The following is a 12,795-nucleotide window of genomic DNA, read 5'->3' on the forward strand; positions in this document are numbered from 1 at the left end:
ATGTGACTGAAAACACAAATGAGAAACCAAATGGCTGAATGAGTCATTGTATATTCCCTGTTCAAATGAATGTCACATTACTTTTATTTGAATCAATTTTTATTCAACTCATGAGTGTGCAGACTTGGCAACTCTGATAACATTACCATGTCACATTTAAACATACAAGCTTTTTCTAATCATCCTTGAAGTCAATAAAATCTCTCAGTACATTTTGTAAAATATACTTTGGGGATAATTTTTTTAAAGAGAGCTTGAATTTTCTATTTTATCACTGTAGTAATAGAACAGTGAACAAAGAAAAATCAGAATATTTCAGCAGTGTTAATTTCAGCCTCTTGCCCTCCTTGCATATATACCGTATTTCCATTTTATGTTTCTCTGTAGACATTACGATATATTTTAAGACAAACAAATATTTAGTATCTTAGATCTCCTAAATATACTGTTTCTGTATATCTTGATCAAAGCTATTATATTTGAAGAGAAATGATCATAGGAAAGCAGAGATCCATTGTAGTTACAAAACTATTTGTTTGAGCTGTGGTCATTTATCTTCCTAAGAAAAGCTGTATAGTCAAATCCTTTCATGAGGAGCTGCTATGTAGCCATTGATCTGAAATTGAGCTTCTGATCCATTGTAGGTAGTATGATCATGGGACTATCAATTTAATAGATGGTGATTTTGGAGAAGAGTATAAGTCTTAATAGGTTATGATTTTGGATAAGCTGCTTCCTTCCTGGTTGTTACTTTTCTTTCTGTCTTGTGACATGAGGAGCAGCTGAGGGAACCGGGGCTGTTTAGCCTGGAGAAAAGGAGGCTGAGGGGAGACCTTATCACTGTCTACAACCACCTGAAAGGAGGTTGTAGCATGGAGGGTGTTGGTCTCTTCTCCCAAGTAACAAGTGATAGGACGAGAGGAAGTGGCCTCAAGTTGCACCAGGAGAGGTTTAGATTGGATATTAGGAAAAAATTCTTCACGGAAAGGGTTGTCAGACATTGAACGGGCTGCCCAGGGCAGTGGTGGGGTCACCATCCCTGGAGGTGTTTAAAAGATGTGTAGATGAGGTTCTTAGGGCAGTGCTACACATCTAATCTATTCATCTAAACTGACATATAGTGTGCTAACAGCCAGGAAACTCCGAAGCTCCCAGAGCAAAGGAGAGCTTCTAATTTGGTCTTCTCGGTGTTGCTAAGCCAGTATGGTCCCACTTCACTGCTGTTGGTTTCTCTTGCATGTTTTATACATACAGCTTTATAAAATATACTGAGATATACTTAAATACTTTAGATATGGATAGTCCATGTTTCTCTGTGCAATAGATATCCATCACAAAATATGAGATATGCTGCAAAGTCATATAATTAGTCTGTTTAACTACACTGGATGCCAATGAAGTACACTCTTATTAAGCAAATGTAGGCTTTTTATAGTTGTCATAGTTTTATGTTGAATTGTAAAGCCTTTACTCTGCCAGTCTGCCTATCTAACACCCTCCTCACCTTCCTCAGGGCCCCAAAACATATATCACTAGTTCATTGGTACCTCTTTTAATTTTGGGTAGAGGTACTAAATTCTAAAGAAATTATGTTTGTCAATTTATCTGGTTTTTGTCAAAATTGCAAATTGTTTGTATTGCTGAAGCTTGATGTAAGCCAAAGTTTTGCGAACTGTGTGTATCTAGATGATTTGCTTCTATCATGAGATAAAGCATGGGTATACTTACTTTTAACACGTAAATGTTTTTTCAAGGAATACAGAGGAGTCATGCCAAGGATATTATATGCTTGTTTCTGCTTAAAGAGATTAATTCTCTTTTCTTTAACTACTGATAAATTTTAATATGACTGCTGTCCAGGGGCTTCATTTTGTTCCCCTATCAGGATGGGGATAGGAAATAAGATTTTGATACTTCTGTTCATATAGATAAAATGGTGGCTTTGCTGAAGGGATTCTGTCATAAATACTGATGCTACTATCTATGTACTATTAATTCTTTATTTGACAGGAACAGTAAAAAAAATCTTTAAGATTAGTAGAAACCAGTTAATGGAGAAAAGATGGCATTTTTTTCATGTTTTGCAGTGTTTAAAAAAATGTTATGCTAGCTGCTTTGTGGGAGGGAAACATACACAGAACAGCAGCACTGATTTCTGGAGTACAGGCAATTGCTTATAAAATTAGTGAACTCTCTCTGGCAGCTCTATTTGGTTGATGATGATTCATAATAAACAAGAAATGCATGGTCTATTTTATAAAACTGATGAAATCTTAGCACTCCTTCTCCTTACAGCACTTTGAAATTTTTGGCTCTGGCAAAGGGTGCGATTTTGCTGTGCAAACTGGTGAAATCATTCTGTGCAAGTGAATTGCTTTCAACAATAGCGAGCTTAGCCCTTCTCTGTCTTTTCAGTTCTGACTTGGTGACTAAAAGTCCATGTGCAGTTTTCCTGCAATAACTGAAATTATCTTTCAGAACAGCAGACTCCCTTGCTATAGAACTGTGGTTTGTGGTGGGACCAACTACTGTTTCATTGTAACAGAAATGTGGGATTTTTCTCTGCAGGAAGCCTCAAGCTTTATAAGAAATGTCTGGCTCTAAATTTCAGTAAATGGCATGACACACTACATCCATTTTGAGCTTTTGACATACTAAACTGTTTTTGTTTAATGGATGATTTGCCATGGTGAGCAATGCACTCAGGTGACTTGGTCAGGAAAACAAAACTTTCCCATTTTGTAAAACATTCTACCAGTCAATTTACTTGTGGAGAAAGTTTGCATTATAGTACCTCGAGTTTCTTCCTCCGATATTTCTTTGTTCCCATTTCCTTGTTGATATGTCTTTTTTTTTTTTTTTTTTAAACTTTGTTGCTCAGAATGTCTTTAATGCTAGCCAAGGAGTAAGGGATTTGGACTTTTTTTCATGGACTTCCAAAGCTTTACCCCCTAAGGTGAGTTAAATGACAGGAACAGTCACACTGTATCTCATGTTTTCAGATTGTACCTTATGACTCAATTTCACATTAAGTATTCTTTGGCATCTGTTTTACTTTCAATTATTTTTACAGATTTGCATACAATGCTGTATCTGTGTCTCTTTCTTTAGGAAGAGCGGAAAAAAAAAAAAAAAACAAAAAAACAACAAACAGACCAGATAATTACATTTTCATTAAATCATACATAGCACTCTTCTTTTTAACAAACCAAATTAGAATTTCAGAGATATGGCCTAGTGACATAATAAAGGCTTTCATTCTCTTTTTGATGAAGAATGTACTCATAAATTTTTTTTGTTACTAGAGGGTACACAGTAAGTTGCAACATCTAATAAGATGATAGTTGTGTGGGTAAAGCCAAAATATTTAATTAATACTCAGCCTATTAATCTTTTTTTTAAAAAAATATAAAAGTATAGGAACAGGTTATGTACAGTCAAGCAGTTTAAATTATCTGCGGAAGTACCTGTCTAAATCTCTTTGCAGCCCTGTACTGATTTTGCGATGGAATTATTTTTTTATGAACTTTGTGATGAAGATGACAGTGGTTTATATATTGTCCTAGAAATTTAAAAACTTTTTCAGTGAATCTTTTTCCCCAGAATAGCAAACTTCTTTATTGTAATATGAAGACCTAGATAGTGTTTAAACTGTCTTTAAATCATACAGATTTCTTTTTCCCTTGAACCAGTTTAGCTCAGCTTCTGTTAACTTGCCGTGGAAGGTACCTGTTTGCAGAACAAATTCATTTTTGTATAAAGGCTTCTCGAAAAGACTGCTGTATTATTCTGGACATAGTGCACAGATTTCAATAAGAAAAAGCTGAAAATATGATCATTCAAGAAACCAGAGGAAATTGCGTTAATTAAAAGGGAAATAACAATAACACAGTAGTAGAAGTTTGGTTTAAAACTGATAAAAGAAGATATTCTTTTACACAGCAGGAAGTGAACTCTTTGAAGGTGTTGTTACAGGAGATGGTGGAGGCAGAAAGCATCAGATATTCAGAAGAAGTTAAACAAATGTATATAAATCAGATTCATAAATTAAAGAAAATAGGATACACTCTTTAACATCCATAATAAAAAGATTTTAAATGCTGTTTGTATATGAGGGACAGACCACTAATAAAGACTTGTATGTTACTTCTAAATGGCATCTCCTGCTGCCATTTTGCTGAAGAAAATATATTGGGCCAGGTGAACCACTGGCTTCATCCCACGGGATATTACTTAGTTCTTAACTTTCAGGTCTTCTTTTAAAAGCACCTGTGACTTGCATTATAAGCCTAATAAAGCTCACTCCTCCTTCTCACTTGCTTTTTTCTGATATAAATGTGCACTGCGTTACTTCTTGCCCTCGTATTTTCTGTACAATAGCCTAAGTTATGGCTGGCTGAAAATTCTATACTAATATTTCTCTTTTACTAACTACCAATTTTTCTTGGTAGGAAACTCAAAAAGTGTTTTCTCATTTCAGATTTGGGTATATATTTCATCTGTAACTGCAACCAGGTGAAATAAATTTGCAGGCCGTTCGTATTGTCATAATGGAAGTAATAAATATGCACTAATATTTATATGTGCATTTAAGAATCTATGGTGTTGCTGTTACTCTTTGTCATAATTTTACCTCTAAACTAACAACACATTCTAAATGTGAAATGAAAAAAGAAATACATCATTTGGAAAGAGATAATATTCAAATTCCCTTTTACATAGCCCCAGGCTTTTTCACAAATTCCGCAGGAGGAATGAGTGTTTATCCTGATAAAAATGTCAGTATGAAACAAAGTTTAGTGACAGTGGTTAGAGTAAATAATACGTCTCTAGTTGTAGATATGAGATATTACTTTTACATAAATGGTGTCTGTTTATACTACTTTTGTTTCAAGACTGTTATGGTGCAATTTACTAGTAGTTAGTTGTTTATTCTTTGCACGCTAAAATTACCAATGTAACTAGTATCTCTTTTAGCTCTAAAATGTAGCTATTATAGCCTTGAAATAAGTATTTCTTCTCTAAAGAGTTCAAAGGTATTATTAATAGGTTTTATTCTGTTCTGTTTTGCCTTTTTCTTGAATTTCTCAGGAATCTAGGTCTAATACTGATGATTTTTTCAAAGACCTAAATTCACACTGCCCACAGGAAGCAGTGATGCAAGAACACGATGCCCCGTTCCTTCGAGGTGGACCTGGAGTGTACAAGGTAGTGAAGACTGGCCCATCAGGTCACAACATCAGAAGCTGCCCAAACCTTAGAGGTATCCCAATTGGAATGTTAGTTCTGGGAAACAAAGTCAAGGCAGTGGGCGAGGTATGGATCCTTGTAGCTTTGGTTCATGTCTTCATAGATACCGGTATATAACAGTAGTAAACTCAACAAAAGAATCTGCCCCTGTACAGGTTTGCTTTTCCAACCCTCAGGATAAACACTAACCTTTGAACTTGGTTTATATTATAAATACTAATGCAATTGTGTCTTTTGCCTTTTAGATGTGTGCATTGATTGGAATAATGTTAAAATTGTACTGCAGTTACCTATGCTTGCTTATATATTTCTGTTACAGTGTTCCTTAAATGATGTTTCTTGTTTTACTTTTTTTGTCATATTATTTGAAAGAACTTGGTTTCATTGAAAAAATGTTTTTCTAGGACCCAACGAATTAACAAATTATTCTCTTTCTCTGTATTGAGTGTATTCATTTGTTCAGTTGCTGAACTGTTGTTACTGTTCCCAGTTGTCCAGCTGTGGTATTTTATGGTTAAGAAGGGCTTAAGGATGAAGTGTGTCATGCTATTTCCTAAATATATTGTCAGGAGCAAAATTAGTACTTGTACAAACTTTTCATATAGAACTTGGTACTATAATTCTACTGTTGCAGCCAACAATAGAAAGGCGTATTTCAGTGAATACCTCCTTCTGGTTTTTATTTAGGCTTCTTTGGATGTTCTAAAGTTGTGGTGTTGGTGTTTTGCTTCTTCTGAACTTAAACAGGTCCAATATTTTGGAAATACTTCTAACCATGAGTGTGCCATAAATAGATTTGGTCCTTCAATCTGCCTCAGCCTGTGGCCTTAATTTAAGAAACTTTTTTTTAACATTTGCTTTGCAATATAAAGATTGAAATGAGTGTGTTTTAAAATGAGTGTGTTTTTCAGATGCTATAATGAGTTGCCGAAGCAAGCTACTGAATAATCTGAAAAGTCAATATATTGTGCTTTCTTATGTGTGTGCATCAGGTGACTAATTCAGAAGGTACATGGGTGCAGATGGATAAGAACAGCATGGTAGAGTTCTGTGAAAGTGATGAAGGCGAGGCGTGGTCATTAGCTAGAGACAGAGGTGGAAACCAGTACCTGCGACACGAAGATGGCAAGTGGTTGTTTTGTTTTGGTTTTTAAATTAACTTAGAAAAAAATAAGCAATCTAAATATGACAAATAAATAAAGAAGGAACTAAGTTTTAAACGGGTATAACATTAATTTACACTTTTTCGTTTGAGTTACTTTACGCAGTTGGACTTCGAAGTTGTTCATAAACATTCTTTAAAAGTTTTTTAAAAGAACAGTTAAAATATTTCCACATGTTTTCTTCTCTATCAGTTTGATAATTTTAACTGGTCTTCTTTTACCTGTGGAGTTCATTTTTGCATAAGTATTCATGCATTTTTGTTAGCTTTCTTTGGTCTATTTTGTCTCTCTGAAAAGCCAAGCAGAATGAGTTATTTATGTCCCTTTTGATTTTGTTAAGGTTGTTAGTTTTGTCACAGAGCGTCCTGATAAAAGCCTGTTAACATGGTTTTTAACACTGTATTTAAAATTAACATCAAATTAGCTAATTACTCTAGTTAGCAAACTATGATTGCATTCTCTTGAAATGCAGAATTTCTGTCCTGATAATTCATGTTCAGATTGGGTAAGACCTAGAAATAATAGAAGAAAACATAAGCAAAATGTGAGAACACAAAGTTTTTTATTGCTTCCACCCCACTGTCAGTCATCCTGTCTGTTGATCTCCATCCAAACAGGCTGATCTAAAATATCTTTATTTTACCTTGCATGCTTCATATGCGTACCTTGAGGTATTCTGAAACTGTTATTTCCTTAACAGATAGTCCCAGCTCACCTGAAGGAGCTCTCCTGTGCCTCAACGTGCCTGGTTTTATTATTTTCTAGAAAAAGTCTGTAATTTTATATGTAGAGTGAAGATAGAGGTCTCTTGTGCATCTAGCTAAAGCCGTTAAAGTAGTTATCAGTGCAATTACTGAGATATTTCAAGGTATTCTATGTCCCTAGTCCATCTCAGCACCAAGTAAAACTAATGCACTTAGCCGCATCTAAAAATTATTTAAACTAATTACTTTTATTTGCCATGAAATGAATTAGGCGTACTCTTTGTCATCAGTTTCAATGCTTTTGCTAGAGGGAAATAATTAGGGTTTGGAGGAGCTCCAGCTAGATCTGCATCTGTCTACATTTTTATCCATAAATAATACAGTCTTTCAGAATGCTTTTGTATTTTCATTTTTTAATAAAATGATAATGAAAGTCTCAGAAACAAGTAGGTTTTCTGTCAGAGACAAGTCAGACTGAATGCCCAAGTCTGTAGGCAGGTATGCAGATACTTTAGCTGAAACACTACAGCAAGATCTAGAGTTACTTCAAATTGAGAAAATTATAGATCTTTTATTTTTTTAAACAGAGTTTCCATTTCCAACCTTCTCCCTGATGATCATTTTTATTATATTTCTTATTATTATTTGAGTGTGTTATGTAAAAGTTTAACATTTAAAAAAACATCTAAAAGTTTTAACAATTGCTGTCCAAAGAATAAACAGTGAATGCTGTGATATTACTGAAAAACAAAGTGTCAGGTCTGTTCCTAAGTGGCAGATGCTGGCAAAGCTGGCAGCAACTCAGTCAAACATAAAACAGTTAGTGTGCTATTAAGTCTTCCTTCTGTCTTTTTACTTTTAGAGCTCTAAAGAAGAGAGATATGCTTCTCTTTCTGGAGAGAACTGAGTGGCAGAGTGCTATCTGTGGAAAAAAAAAATTGCTCCTTTGTCTTGCGACTCATCTTTCCGATGTAAATAAGTTGCTAAGAAGGTCTAATTCTGAAGTGATGTGTTTTTTTACAGAGCAAGTCCTTCTAGATCAAAATGTTCAGACTCCTCCCCCAAGTCCTTTTTCAATACAAGCTTTCAGTAAGGGGACAAGCTGTAGTAATGGACAAGGGTTTGATTACGGCCTTGGAAATAACAAAGGTATGTTTTTACACTCACGTTTCAAATAATGATATTTTTCTTAACTTTGCTTATGCTTTTGTTATCCATTTCCTACTCTTTTAGGCACTCTCTGATGTTCTTCAAAAAGCGTAAGCAGTAGTGCAATAAATTGCAAGGTGTTTTACAAAATGTGTAGTAAATTTTGTAACTGCTTTTTTCTCTGCTTCACTTTCAGTCTAAGTACTCCATATAAAAAGGATTATCAAAGATTTTTTAATTATAGTTGAGGCATTCTATAGTGGTAGGCAAAAAACTGTAATGCAGAAATGAAAAACAGATACTTGTAAAACAGGGTATGAAATTATTTGATTTAGAAAGTATGGGTTTTAAAATGATCAGAAACATTTGTAAACACTTCTCACCTGTCTTGACATTAAGTGCCAAGGTAAAAGGATGCCATTTGAGATTTAAGTTGTAAAACTGAAGTTACAGTTGGATCACATATATGCCAGTTACAAATGTATGGAAATAAATAAAACCCTGATAATTTTACTGACAATAAAATATTTGTTTCTTTTAACCGTGGTTTATTTTGTTGGCAAGATATAAATAGATATAAGCCATCACAATTAACTCAAACTGCGTGCCTTCTGTTCATTCATTAATTAGATCTGGAAGACTGAATAATATCCAAGTGACTTTTGCTGAGGCAGATATTTTTGCGAAATATTCTTTGAAACACAGAGTTTAGTTGTTCTGCGCTTGCATCGCTGTGCTCTGTCCATGTCACTATGAACATGGGCGTAAGGTGTGTTATGTGTTTTTAACACCAGCATATATTCTCAGTGGTCTCCTAAATAAAATAACTTGATGTAAGACTTGTTTTAAAGGGGAAGAGATGAGGGAAGAATTATTCCTAAACGTTCCAGTCTGTTATTTTCATAACGTGAAATAGTTTTATAGCATTTCATGGTGTTTTAATGAGTAAAGAAGCAGTTAATACTTGTCCACACATTGTTATAGGAAACCCTTTTTTTTTAACAAAGGCTGGAAAAGTCCAAGTGTTTTCCTTTTCTTTTTTTTCCTTTTGTTTTATAGGGTTTTATACAGAACTGCTTTTCCCAGTTCAGCCATACTCATTTCGAAGTAATAGCTGCATCACAAAAGTAGAAGTGTTTGAGACATTCAGCATGTGAGGCAGCATGACAGCTTGGCTCTCATTGTCAACTGTGTAATAGTGCAACAGTAGTATTATCTCATATTTTTCTGCAGAAGCATATTAGGAAAATATCTTTTTTTCCTATGTTGTCCAAAGATACTTGGAGATTAATATGCTACATTAACAGGCACCCTAGTTTCTAAAGACACTGTGCTTCTTTTTACTATATCCTATCTTAAACAGTTTCTAAGGTGTTTATTTGGGATACAACAGTTACAGAAAATTTGGAAGCTACTCCTGACATTTAATTCCATATCATTTTATATGCATTATTCTTTTGACATACCCTCAAGCTCTGATGTTTAGTGTGAGTGAGCAACTCAGCAAGATGACTGTTCATTCCATGTCCTGTAATTCCTTCTGAATTGCCCAAGAGTGAAAAGTTGTTGGCAACTATATTGAAAAAATAATCATAATTACTTTCCCAGAAATAGAATTATTCAGCTATATAATTATTTTATATACAGTCTTTTTGCATTCTGAGGCCTAAAAAGCTTTGAATTTTGTGGAAAATAAAAAACTGAAGGCACAAGCATGATCTGTTAGGAGAGTTTCTGAATGAGGCAGATCTTTTGGAGGTGCTTGTTTGGTGAAAGAACTTCTGTAGGGATGTACTAGTTTCCATGAAAATTCAGTCACCATCTATGAGAATTTCACACTCCTGGTCAAATGTAAAGATCCTCATTTAAAAAGTCTGTGTTTACAGTATAACCTCTGAGGCAGAAGACATAGCTCCCACAATCATTCAGTTTGATTTAGCTATGACTTCCCTATTCCAGCCCTTTTACATTGCAGGCAAGTCTTTATTATTCCTCATGTGAATGGTCCTACCCATCTCCATAGTTAATTATTGTGGGCAAATGACTTTCAGCCTCTTCTTAGGTGTTCTTCCCTTTAGAATAATGGCACGTTTTAGGAAATAGGCATTTGTATTTAAGAATAATAGTGCTTTGTCAAACATGTTAATCACTTCTGGGTTATTCAGGTAGGAATGATTGCTGCCCAACTGCTGATTCCAATATTTTTTTAAGTATACTATTTTCAAAACAGTGGAATAAACTTGATTTATTGATAGCTTCAGATGATTATTTAGAAAGGCATTTCAGCTATTTTCTGGTATTTTTGAAACCAGAATATCAAGAAAATAAGTGCAAAGTTTAATTTTGAAGTTCTTAGGCAATACAGGATTTGATACACCTACCAGTCTTTCTCTCCATGAAATGACATTTGGTCATCGCCCAAAAATGTTGTAAAATCAATGAGTTGTAAAGTTTGTATTAGCTGCTAATTTTTCTACTAGGTTTTTTAGAATGCTATCCAAATGATATAAATTTGCAGAACAAAGTGATGCTATTAGGATTTGCTTGGTGATGGTCCAAATCAGAAATGCTCTCGAACTATTGGTGTCTCCCAGTTCATATTATTAATTATACTTCAAGTTGTAACATGGTGCGATAAACTCTGCTTTTTTACCGTATAGGCTTCATGTATTTCTAATGCTCACATAGTTTTTTTTTGCGAATGGGCATTCAGAAATTAAAACTGTTTGTAACAAGCTAATTTTTTGAAGTCCTTTATTTGCCTCATGACAAACATATGTAGTTCTTCAGAAAACCAGTTCCAGTTCCTAAGTGGTACTTATTTTTAAAAAATTATCTTCAATCTGATCTTGAAAAACAGCATGGCAGAATGCTTTTAAAGATATTTGCAAAACCAAGCAAATATTTATCAAAGCCTTGGCACAGAAATATACTTGCCAAAGCCTAATTCCATGTTCTCTCTCCCTTCTCATCATTTTTTCTAATCTTTTTCTGCATGTTCTGTTGCATGTTTGTATTATTGTAAATGCTAGGGATTTCTGTGTTTTTTCTATGGCTGCTCTTCATTTTTTAGCAAGGCAAATACAAATCTCTATTTGAAATGTTTTAAATAATTGCAGTAAATTATCCATGATCCTTAAAAACCATGCTTGTACTTTTCAGTAATATTATTGCCATGCATGGGGTGAGATTTTTACCTTTAGCCACAACCAGAGTTGTTTGTGGCTAAATAAGATTTATGAGCTTTCTCTGTTATCATCATTTAAACTTGAATCGAGCACCGTTTTACTCTGCCTTTCTGGACAATGACAAGTAACAGGTTGTAGTTTTGACTGTTTTGCCCACTACAGGTGACCAACTGAGTGCCATACTGAATTCCATTCAGTCACGGCCAAACCTCCCAGCTCCTTCCATCTTTGATCAAGCTGCAAAACCTCCCTCTTCCCTAGTCCACAGTCCATTTGTGTTCGGACAGCCCCTTTCCTTCCAGCAGCCTCAGCCACAGCTTCAGAGTAAGTTTGTCAGCCTTACCTGCCTCATCAGTCCATTTCTGCAGCTTCAACATTGCCGTTCTCAGTTGCTTTACCAGCTACTAGTCATCCCTCCGTGCACCTCTCTGGTTTTGTTTCATTAAGTTTTTCATGATTCAGAAGCATGTGAGGTAACGCTCCTAAAGAAATATGCTTGTTCAACTTTTAATTTCAACACTGACAGTATTTTGCTTCTGTATGTGTTCTGTAGTGTAGGTAAGTCATGAAAGTGCGTTTCCAATATTGTATGCAACTCTGCATTTTTAAATTAAGGTAAATATTTTATATGGTACAAAATGTTGTGTTGGTAATTTTTTAACATCGAAAACAGACTGCAGTAAATTTATAGTTATTAAATTTTCTTGCCTCCTAAATTCCTACTTTTGTCATCGCTTCTAACTTCAGGGATGTAGCTGGAAAGTTGGAACAACTTGGAGCTGCTCATAAGGGAGGCTTTGGTGTCTCCTGTTGGGTGCTCATAAGATTGGCATGGACATGAAAGTTTGCACCTAGAGGTCAATAGCAGTTAACCTGGTTACTGATGGGAGGACAGGAAACTGTTTAGCATTTGATTAATGAAAAATAAAAGCTTGACGTTCATGATGGATAGCAGATATTGCAGTAAATACACAGAACGGGTATAGCACAGGTCACAGGAATACTCGTCTTCTCCTGTCTCCCTTAAACTGTCCTTCAGAAGTGCCTCAGTTCCTTCATGTGGGACCCTGTCAGTCAGTTCAGTCTCTATGTGCAGTCCTGGACGTGTCCCACTCAGCGTATTGAAGTGACAGTGAAGTGCTTCATGTGAGAACTAGTTTAAAATCTCTAATTCACTTTTATAAAGGCTATCAGAAATATTCTGATAGTGATCTTCTGTACTTATGCTGGACTTAAACCCACACATGAAAGCAGAATATTCCAAAACATACTCAGATAAAGCTGCTGATTGCCAGTCACATCAGAGCGCCATCATTTAGAATTTGTCAACTGTATATTCTT

At 35.0% G+C, this 12,795-nt stretch overlaps 1 protein-coding gene across 9 annotated transcripts in view; it reads left to right on the top strand.

Moving 5' to 3' along the window:
- MYCBP2 (MYC binding protein 2) overlaps window positions 1-12,795 on the top strand; it is a 200,107-nt gene that overhangs the window by 136,416 nt on the left and 50,896 nt on the right. For 2 of the 9 annotated variants that reach the window (XM_082062863.1, XM_082062864.1), the window contains exons 53-57: window positions 2,882-2,956; window positions 5,092-5,316; window positions 6,243-6,375; window positions 8,141-8,266; window positions 11,617-11,778. In XM_082062863.1, the coding sequence (XP_081918989.1) occupies window positions 2,882-2,956; window positions 5,092-5,316; window positions 6,243-6,375; window positions 8,141-8,266; window positions 11,617-11,778 (721 nt within the window). Of the gene's footprint in view, window positions 1-2,881; window positions 2,957-5,091; window positions 5,317-6,242; window positions 6,376-8,140; window positions 8,267-11,592; window positions 11,779-12,795 lie in introns of all 9 variants that reach the window. The other 7 variants (XM_082062865.1, XM_082062870.1, XM_082062862.1 and 4 more) reach the window with 6 other exon arrangements.

Source organism: Streptopelia decaocto (genome assembly GCF_964273445.1).
Source record: "Streptopelia decaocto genome assembly, chromosome: 1".
Lineage (NCBI taxonomy): Eukaryota > Metazoa > Chordata > Aves > Columbiformes > Columbidae > Streptopelia > Streptopelia decaocto.